At 42.4% G+C, this 10,585-nt stretch overlaps 1 protein-coding gene and 2 long non-coding RNA genes across 5 annotated transcripts; 2 read left to right on the top strand and 1 right to left on the bottom strand.

The window, feature by feature from the left end:
* The first annotated feature begins 20 nt into the window (after positions 1 to 20).
* On the top strand, positions 21 to 2,200 carry LOC135084109 (uncharacterized). Its single transcript, XM_063978854.1, has 6 exons — positions 21 to 185; positions 535 to 642; positions 795 to 893; positions 1,075 to 1,196; positions 1,581 to 1,710; positions 2,072 to 2,200. The coding sequence occupies exons 1-6, from the start codon at positions 21 to 23 to the stop codon at positions 2,198 to 2,200; spliced, it is 753 nt and encodes a 250-aa protein (XP_063834924.1).
* Positions 2,201 to 4,700: 2,500 nt separating this feature from the next.
* On the top strand, positions 4,701 to 7,314 carry LOC135084247 (uncharacterized). Of its 3 annotated transcripts, none has more exons than XR_010259794.1 (3): positions 4,701 to 4,769; positions 6,096 to 6,177; positions 6,361 to 7,314. It is a non-coding gene; the product is annotated as an uncharacterized LOC135084247 (long non-coding RNA). The 3 variants fall into 3 exon arrangements; XR_010259795.1 differs by lacking the exon at positions 4,701 to 4,769 and adding an exon at positions 5,106 to 5,180; XR_010259793.1 differs by lacking the exon at positions 4,701 to 4,769 and adding an exon at positions 5,303 to 5,417.
* A 486-nt stretch (positions 7,315 to 7,800) lies between these two features.
* On the bottom strand, positions 7,801 to 8,717 carry LOC135084248 (uncharacterized). The gene is made up of 2 exons (XR_010259796.1): positions 8,482 to 8,717; positions 7,801 to 7,963 (listed from the first exon to the last, which is right to left on the bottom strand). It is a non-coding gene; the product is annotated as an uncharacterized LOC135084248 (long non-coding RNA).
* Between the last annotated feature and the right edge of the window lie 1,868 nt (positions 8,718 to 10,585).

Here is a 10,585-nt window from a genome sequence, read left to right as displayed (position 1 = left end):
TCCCCTCTGGACAAAGTAACATGTCCTCCTTAGCCATAGTAACACATCCCCCTAGTGATAATAACCACACCGGCGACACCACGGAGGAGGAAGACGACTACAGCTCGGAGTACGAAGAGGACAGCGAGGAGGAGCGCCGCCGCGCGTATTACGAGGCTCGCGAGAGGGACGAAGCCTTGAAACAGGTGACAATTGAGGCTTACATTCTTCCGCTAGACATAGTAACAGGTTCCCCATAGGCATAGAACCACATGCCTCTTGAACATACGGGACTGTTCCCACTGCAACTCCTATGTAGCCAGGATCTACAGCTTGACTGCCACAAAAACCCAACCAATTAAGGTCAAGTTTGTCCCGGGGGAAAGTTAAACTGTCATTGGACCCGCAACGAAATTAATCAAAAGAATAGGAGTTCGAAATTCATAGCCTCATTCATGCCTCTTGAACATAGTAACACACACCCCTTAGACGTAGTAACACATCCCTCTAGACATAGTAACACATCCCCCTAGTCATAATAACCACACCGGCGAGACCACGGAGGAGGAAGACGACTACAGCTCGGAGTACGAAGAGGACAGCGAGGAGGAGCGCCGCCGCGCGTATTACGAGGCTCGCGAGAGGGACGAAGCGTTGAAACAGGTCACAATTGAGGCTTACATTCTTCCGCTAGACATAGTAACACATCTCCCCTAGATATAGTAACACATTCCCTCTGGACCTAGCAACACATTCCCCTAGAAATGTAACTCAACATCCTCCTGAACAATTACCACACCGGCGACACCACGGAGGAGGAAGACGACTACAGCTCGGAGTACGAAGAGGACAGCGAGGAGGAGCGCCGCCGCGCGTATTACGAGGCTCGCGAGAGGGACGAAGCCTTGAAACAGGTAACAATTAAGGCTTATCATCCCCCTTAGAAGTAAAGATGAAGCGCTCAAACTGATAATTGGACTTCGCCAAATATACACCCTAAACAGTGATACATCCTCCTGGACAAAGTAACATGTCCTCCTTAGCCATAGTAACACATCCCCTAGTCATAATAACCACACCGGCGACACCACGGAGGAGGAAGACGACTACAGCTCGGAGTACGAAGAGGACAGCGAGGAGGAGCGCCGCCGCGCGTATTACGAGGCTCGCGAGAGGGACGAAGCGTTGAAACAGGTACATAGACTAAAGCCTGGTCCGTGAGCAGGTAGAATCCTGTCCAATGACCCCAAGCTGCCCATCCTTGTCGCTCGCACGTAATTATGTTGCTGTCGCGACTGTGCGACGGGCGCCCGCAGTGAGTGTGCGAGCGCGACAGCAACATAATTACGCGCGAGCGATACGGATGGGTAGCTTAGGGTCATTGGACGGGATTCTACGTGCTCACGGACCAGGCTTTAGACATAATAATACAACATCCCCCTAGACAAAGTAACACAACATCCTCCTAGACATAGTAACACACCCCCCTAGACATAGAAACACATCCCCCTAGACATAGTAACACATCCCCCTAGACATAGTAACACATCCCTCTAGACATAGTAACACATCCCTCTAGACATAGTAACACATCCCCCTAGTCATAATAACCACACCGGCGACACTACGGAGGAGGAAGACGACTACAGCTCGGAGTACGAAGAGGACAGCGAGGAGGAGCGCCGCCGCGCGTATTACGAGGCTCGCGAGAGGGACGAAGCGTTGAAACAGGTAACAATTGAGGCTTACATTCTTCCGCTAGACATAGTAACAGATTCCCCATCGGCATAGAACCACATGCCTTTTGAACATACGGGACTATTCCCACTGCAACTCCTGTGTAGCCAGGATCTACAGCTTGACCGCCACAAAAACCCAACCAATGAAGGTCAAGTTTGTCCCGGGGAAAAGTTAAACTGTCGTTGGACCCGCAACGAAATTAATCAAAAGAATAGGAGGAGTTCGAAATTCATAACCTCATTCATGCCTCTTGAACATACTAACACACACCCCTTAGACGTAGTAACACATCCCTCTAGACGTAGTAACACATTCCCCTAGTCATAATAACCACACCGGCGACACCACGGAGGAGGAAGACGACTACAGCTCGGAGTACGAAGAGGACAGCGAGGAGGAGCGCCGCCGCGCGTACTACGAGGCTCGCGAGAGGGACGAAGCGTTGAAACAGGTGACAATAGGGCTTACATTCTTTCGCTAGACATAGTAACAGGTTCCCCATAGGCATAGAACCACATGCCGCCTGAACATAGTAACACACACCCCTTAGACGTAGTAACACATCCCTCTAGACATAGTAACACATTCTCCTAGTCATAATAACCACATCGGCGACACCACGGAGGAGGAAGACGACTACAGCTCGGAGTACGAAGAGGACAGCGAGGAGGAGCGCCGCCGCGCGTATTACGAGGCTCGCGAGAGGGACGAAGCGTTGAAACAGGTAACAATTAAGGCTCGGCGCAGCACGTGTCCTGCGTGCCGTTCGCAGGAGGTTGAAGGCGTAATAACGCCTTCCTTGGCTTAGGGGTGCGCACTAAGCGAGTCAAATGCCGAGCAGGGAACGCGGACGAATGCTTGAGGCAAAACGCCGATAGTGATGTCCCGCGTTCCCGACTCATATGGCTACCGAGGGCAACGTCATGTTTTTAGTGGATAGGCTCTGCCCTTCTGGCAGGGAGAACCCCACATAACCCACTAACTGCCCCCGCGGCTGGTGGGTATACAAATCAATGTATTTTCCTGACGAAAAAAAAAGGTAACAATTAAGGCTTACATTCTTCCGCTAGACATAGTAACAGATTCCCCATAGGCATAGAACCACATGCCTCCTGAACATAGTAACACACACCCCTTAGACGTAGTAACACATCCCTCTAGACATAGCAACACATTCCCCTAGTCATAATAACCACACCGGCGACACCACGGAGGAGGAAGACGACTACAGCTCGGAGTACGAAGAGGACAGCGAGGAGGAGCGCCGCCGCGCGTATTACGAGGCTCGCGAGAGGGACGAAGCCTTGAAACAGGTGACAATTGAGGCTTATCATCCCCCGTAGAAGTAAAGACGAAGCGCTTAAACTGATGATAGGGCTTCGCCATCTAGGAATAATATACACCCTAAACAGTGATACAACATCCTCCTGGACAAAGCTCGCGAGAGGGACGAAGCGTTGAAACAGGTGAGGCATCGCCATATTTCTCCCCTAGATATAGTAACACTTTCCCTATAGACATAGTAACACATCTCCCCTAGATATAGTAACACACACCCCTTAGACGTAGTAACACATCCCTCTAGACATAGTAACACATTCCCCTAGTCATAATAACCACACCGGCGACACCACGGAGGAGGAAGACGACTACAGCTCGGAGTACGAAGAGGACAGCGAGGAGGAGCGCCGCCGCGCGTATTACGAGGCTCGCGAGAGGGACGAAGCCTTGAAACAGGTACATAGACAGAAATACAACATCCCTAGACATATTAACATAACGTGCCTCCTAGACATAGTAACACATCACCCCTAGATATAGTAACACATCCCCCCTAGACATAGTAACACATACCCCTAGACATAGTAACACATCTCCCCTAGATATAGTAACACATCCCTCTAGACGTAGTAACACATTCCCTCTAGACATAGTAACACGTCCCCCTAGTCATAATAACCACACCGGCGACACCACGGAGGAGGAAGACGAATACAGCTCGGAGTACGAGGAGGACAGCGAGGAGGAGCGACGCAGCGCGTATTACGAGGCTCGCGAGAGGGACGAAGCCTTGAAACAGGTACATAGACTAGACATAATAATACAACATTGCCCTAGACATAGTAACATATCCCCCTAGACATAGTAACACATACCCCTAGACATAGTAACACATCTCCCCTAGATATAGTAACACATCCCCCTAGACATAGTAACACATCTCCCCTAGATATAGTAACACATCCCCCTAGATATAGTAACACATCCCCCTAGATATAGTAACACTTCCCCCTAGACATAGTAACACACACCCCTCTAGACATAGTAACACATCCCTCTAGACATAGTAACACATTCCCCTAGTCATAATAAACACACCGGCGACCCCGCCCCCTTAAACATAGTAGAACAACATCCCCATCTATTGCTTTTAACACATCCAGTGTGTTACTATTAACACATCTTCCCTAGACATAGTAACGCAACACCCCCCTTACGTTACTTTAATTTAACGGAAGCAATTCAGTGTAAAAGCGGGGTTAAATATACATTTAGCATACATAATAAGTATCTACTATTAGTGCCAGAATTGAATACATTTTTTATTTGATTTATCGTTCTTTCCAGGCGCAGCAGCTGGCCCGCACCAAGAGCTTCCGCGACCGCTTCGAGCACTGGTCGGAGAGCGAGCCCGCCGCGCCCAGGCACGCGCCCAACATCGAGCGCGCCGAGCAAGATGAAGACGGGGAATCGCAGCTGGAAACGGCTAAAAGGTAACACCACTATCATTGTAACAATGAGGGAGTCAAAAATGTAATTTTAACGGTGGTGCTTGCCAGTTCTGTTACTTGAACTTGGCTTGACACGCTGCCGCGTGTCTAGAGAGTTCTTGATCTTCGAGCACTGGAAGTCGCAGCTGGAGATGGCTAAGAGGTAACACCACTGACATTGTAACAATAAGAATAGTTCTTGAGCTTCGAGCACTGGTCGGAGAGCGAGCGCGCCGAGCAGGACGAAGACGGGGAATCGCAGCTCGAGACTGCTAAAAGGTAAGAATAAAAATAAGAAAATCATAAAAATGTGGCGGACAAAACAAGTACAACTACAATTACCTTAAAAATATGCTGAACAGGCGCCCGCTAAGCAATCATTGTAAATATAAGAATGAGGTCAAAAGTGGCTCCAAATGGTTCGTGTAATACACACGGTGCTGCTCGCCAGTTCTGTTACTTGAACTTGCCTTTAAACACGCGTGTCTAGATAGTTCTTGGACTTCGAACACTGGGAGTCGCAGCTGGACATGGCTAAGAGGTAACACCACTGACATTGTAACAATTAGAGTAGTTCTTGAACTTCGAGCACTGGTCGGAGAGCGAGCCCGCCGCGCCCAGGCACGCACCCAACATCGAGCGCGCCGAGCAGGACGAAGACGGGGAGTCGCAGCTGGAAACGGCTAAAAGGTAACGCTACCATAATTGCAAAAATTAGGGGATCAAGTGGCTCGTGTAATATTACACACGGTGCTACTCGCCAGTTCTGTTACTTGAACTTGGCTTGATACGCTACCGCGTGTCAAGATAGTTCTTGAGCTTCGAGCACTGGTCGGAGAGCGAGCCCGCCGCGCCCAGGCACGCACCCAACATCGAGCGCGCCGAGCAGGACGAAGACGGGGAATCGCAGCTGGAAACGGCTAAAAGGTAAGAAAATCAAAAAATGTGGCGGACAAAACAAGAGTAGACATGATTACCTTAAAATTTTGCTGAACTTGCCCGCTCAGCAAAAATCGCGACATGACACAAAAAGCTGGTTTTCAGTGGGAACTAACGCGTGATGAGGATTGCGCGCTTTGGTAACACCAAGGAGGAGGTCAAAAGTGGATTCAAATGGTTCATGTAATACACACGGTGCTGCTCGCCAGTTCTGTTGCTTGAACTTGGCTTAACACGCTGCCGTGTCTATAGTCTGGTCCGTGAGCACGTAGAATTTTGTCCAATGACCCCTAGCTACCCATCCTTATCGCTCGCGCGTAATTATGTTGCTTTCGCGCTCGCACACTCACTGCGGGCGCCCGTCGCACAGTTGCGACAGCAATATAATTACGCGCGAGCGATAAGGATGGGTAGCTAGGAGTCATTGGACAAAATTCTACGTGCTCACGGACCGGGCTTTAGATAGTTCTTGAGCTTCGAGCACTGGTCGGAGAGCGAGCCCGCCGCGCCGCGACACGCGCCCAACAACAAGTCTTGCCAAGACACCAAGATTAGGGCCATAGCTGTTGCAGCCACGCAACGCTAGAAAATCCCGATAATTGCCAAAGGAATTATTACCAAATTTTAGCAATTATTTATTCAATAAATGAAACTATCTTGTTGCAGCCTGCGAGAAAAGTTCGAGAACATGAAAGTGCAACAGACTACTGTCACAAAAACCTTCGTGCCCAAAGTCAATCGATTTGTGGTAAGAAACATAAATTAAACTTTGCATAAGTAATGTTCTGCCACATTACGCAATCCAGATCTAACTTGGTTTTCATGGCTAGAACGAAGTGTTTTTAGAAGATTTACTTCATAGAATTTATAATATCAACTACTCAATTAGTCGCTTGGTAGAACGTGAATTTAATTTTAAATATTTTTTCAGTGACCGCTGAGTGAGATCCATCGCTGTTCAATTGCCAAAGCTACGTTTTAACCCTCGTGAAGTTGTAAAGTCACCTAACATACTTGCCAATTATATTATACCCTAGTTAAGCCACGGTTGTAACCTTTTAATAATTCGACGAATATCTCTTAGATTTAAAATTGTATTTATTGTATTTTATATAGGACTGATAGGAGATGCATTTTTATTGAACAAGTGCCTTGAAATGTGCAATTTCAATTAATTTTGAGTACTTACTCGATTTTTATTAAAGTATTATACTCAATTTTATATGGGAGTGAATTTAACTGTTTTTAATGGGAACTTCGCTCTAATTTTAGGTTAAGATCTCTAAATAATTCTTACGACTCGTATATCATTGGTATTCATGTTTCATGTTATAAATTGTACTTTTGTACCAACATCCCATCTTTCCATACATATTTATTACATTATTTATGTGCTGTGCCATCGCCATTTTGTTAATTGTAAGAATAATTGTTTGTGAAATGTAGGTCTCATTGCAAGCAGTGCTCATATTTTCTAAATTGACAACCCTTAGCTAAACTGAAACGGCAGTATCGTCTAGCGACTCATAATTTAATCTTACTGCCTACTGTTTTGTCTTTAAATCGAAAACATTGAATTTCAATGAGTTAGATAGCCGCTTTTCAACTAATAACAGTCGTTATCAGTCCTAGAATAAGCAGTAAATTTTGAAACCAGGGTAGAACTAAGTATTATAATCTGAAACTGGCTTTTCAGACCAGTGTTTCTTAATACAGGCCCTTCACAATGCAGTGGCAGTAAGATGGCTACCATAATAAACCTAATTGCCTTGTCTTATGATCCAATAAGCAAAAATTGTACTTCAGTACCTAAGGCTCAAATTGTTCAATCCTGTTTAACCTGCATGAAGGTTTTTATGAAGACGTAAACTTGCTTGTATTGTGGAATCTCAGAATACAGAACAAACCAGAAGGAGTGTTCGATAACATTTCTACGCGGCAACTTGTGTCCAAAATACTTCCCCTCCCGCGCCCCTCTACCCCCTTTAGTGTTACTAGCGCCGTGTGACACCCCCATTTTTGGGGTAAAATTATGTAATTTTTTAAAGAGATGTTAAACAAGTAAAAAATAAGTAAGTGAAATAAGTACACACGGCCAGTGTTAACTATCCATTTCCGTTTTTGCTCTCGCTCTTATCAAATGGTGATTCTTTGCGATAGAACGAGACGACATGACTGGCCATAGGCATAGATAGTACCTACCTACCTATGAATTTAATTTTTACTCCGAAGTAACTAAGTGTAAGATGATTATTTATTTCTATTAAATAGTGTAATATATGTACTATATTTTATGTAGGTATAATATGTTATTTAAAAGTCAATTACAAAAGTCGAATATAAATTTTAGAATGCCAAGTAAAACAAAAAAGAAACTTAAGGTTCTTTATTATGTAAACATATCGACAACAAAACATTTGTTTACGGCGCAGTAGTGCTTTTAGTTTAACTTTTCTTGGAGTCAAAAACAGAATCCGAATCAAAAACATCACCAATACTTAAATTTGATTGCGAGGCAACTCTGGCTGTGTATCCTGAAAAAAAATCAGAGTAAGTATGTAAGCAATAATTAATTACTTAAAATTATTATTAAATATACAAATATTGCTGCTGCTGATCTGTTGATACCAATGCCTTACTTTTGAATAAATGGGAAAGTATGAAATTCACGATAGTAATTTATTATCTCCTCATTATTAGGGAGTAATATTATAAATTAATTCAATATATTGAAATCAAATCAAAATCAAAAATATTTATTCAGTTTAGACCACAAGTGGCACTTATAATTTAATTAATCAGGTTGTCATGTCATGGATGAAATTACACTAAAAACTAATTAAAACAAAAAGGATGGGGAAAATATTCCATTATTCTGTGGTAACGCTAACAAAATTAACGCGTGAATTTTTTATAAGTAGACAAATGTAATTCAATATAAAAAAGTAGGGTAAAATATTCCGTTGAACTGTGGCAACACTTACAAAATACAACCGTGATTTTTTTTGAAAATTATTATTTAATTAAAATGAATTGGAAATGTGCTACTTACGGATAAAACATGATCCCATGCACTTTCTTCGTAATTCCAGTAGCATTCTTACATGTTGGAACGGCACAAGACGGCATAATTTAATTATAAAGTGTCAATCTGACGGATATGTAAACAATGCGCGCGCCGGCCATTGACTGATTGCTCTAAAGTCAAAGTAGTGCGATTTGGAGTACTTTATATGAATACACATTTACGCCCGTTGACGGTTTCTGGTTTGTTCCGTATTCTGAGTGTGGAATATTGATCCAAATTATCGATATTGTAGTATTTGAACCCAGCTAAGCGCACATATTTTTACCAACTAAGCGAGAGGGATATAGCGTGTCATTCACGAAGACGCGCCCCACCATTCTTCCGCTAATGTTTGAGTGTTATCGGCACACGCTAAATTATCCATGTGTGCACACGCACACTATAATAATGCCGCTCGGATTGCTCGGATCAAACTCCCCGCACCCCGCGCTTTCCTCGAGCAAAAATTGGTAGGGACGCGTCTTCGTGGATGACACGATATTTATAAAATTAATCACCAAGGTGCTAACTGTCATTGCTTGCAGCGTGACCACTCCATGTATCATTTACTACAGTTTCATTTTAGGTTGTACGATTTTTACGATCTGACTGAGTATCGTCACCATTTTATTTATTGTTTGTACTTAAACAGTTTTGTCGATGTTTTCTATACTCTACTACAGTTTCGGTCAAGGAGCTGAATAAACAATGAAATTAAATATTGTTGTTTTATTTCATAATAAGCAATTTAAGTTTGAGAAAACGTTACAACTTCAAACTAAATTCCTGTTTTAGGCCGAAATACTTTTAGACGTCAGAAAAACGAAGGCATCTTTAAAACTAAACTTGAAATAAAACTACAGAGTTCTATTATAATCTAATTATTATTTTTCAAAAAATATAGGAAACGTGAAACAATAAATTAACCACCTAAACATAAATTATGATAAATATCAATCACATTGAGCCGTGGTCACGTTGACTCGTGTCTCGAGTTATGATCGATTTGACGTTGGCGATTAACTGCTATACTCTTTATAATCGATTTCAACAGTAAATTGACATTGATTAAACACATTTACGACTGATCAGGTTTTAGCACAGTATTTCTTCAGCAATATATTTATACTATAAATAATATTCGATTTGAGGGCAAACTGTTGATTAATAACATTGATACAAAAATCGAGAATCACAGCATTATGTAGTCGCCGTTAGTACTATCCAAAATTATCCTTACTTATTTAGATAATGTTGGAATATGACAACGCCAACATTTTTCAATCGAAAATGAATCAATTAATATTGAAAACTGTTGGATTCATTCAGATTGGAGAAGATAAATAATTAAATCATTTTTAAATGACATTGACATAGTCCAACATGTTTCAAAAATTTAAAAATAAATAACGTCAGTCGTCTTTATCATTTTCTAATTATAACAAAAATATGAATCATTCAAGAAAATCTGTTAGAAATAATTTTCTCCTTGACAAGTGTAATTAACCGCACGCTTCTGATCTTAAAACTATAATATTAATTATAAAATATACAAATGTACAGTAGTACACATTTAATAAGGCGCGTCGTGAATCTTCGGCCACGCAGACAAGGACAAAATTTTTCCGATTATGTTCCCCGTCGCACTTGCGCAAGCCCCGCCCATTTCATAATTACACTGCAGGCCAATTGTAACGGAATTACGGGGAATAAAAAATTTATCTTTTTGCCAAAAAAAGTTTAATAGAGTATTTAAATAAATAAATAGACTTCTTAAAAAACAAATTATAAATGTGTTTTTGCTACATACTTTGGGATCGATCGGAGCAATGTACGCGTCTATTATGTATTTATTTATTTACTAGCTTTTGCCCGCGGTTTCACCCGCGTGAGATTTAGTTTGTCATAGATCGTCATAAATTATAGCCTATATTATGTTATTCTGGGTTATAAACAATAATACTGTAAAGTTTCATCAAAATCCGTTCAATAGTTTTTGCGTGAAAGAGTAACAAACATCCAGACATCCAAACTTTCGTATTTATAATATTAGTAGGATTATTTTTGTGGGATGTATTTAATCCATAAT

Source organism: Ostrinia nubilalis, chromosome 25 (genome assembly GCF_963855985.1).
Source record: "Ostrinia nubilalis chromosome 25, ilOstNubi1.1, whole genome shotgun sequence".
In the NCBI taxonomy this organism is placed as follows: domain Eukaryota; kingdom Metazoa; phylum Arthropoda; class Insecta; order Lepidoptera; family Crambidae; genus Ostrinia; species Ostrinia nubilalis.
This window is presented reverse-complemented; position numbering and strand designations above follow the sequence as displayed.

What these genes read in the sequence shown, in the direction of transcription:
- LOC135084109 (XM_063978854.1), top strand. Translation starts at nt 21, where the DNA reads ATGTCCTCCTTAGCCATAGTAACACATCCCCCTAGTGATAATAACCAC. An exon ending in GGGACGAAGCCTTGAAACAG is followed by an intron (nt 186 to 534) that starts GTGACAATTGAG and finishes CACACCGGCGAG; the next exon opens with ACCACGGAGGAGGAAGACGA. An exon ending in CATAGACTAAAGCCTGGTCC is followed by an intron (nt 1,197 to 1,580) that starts GTGAGCAGGTAG and finishes ACATCCCCCTAG; the next exon opens with TCATAATAACCACACCGGCG.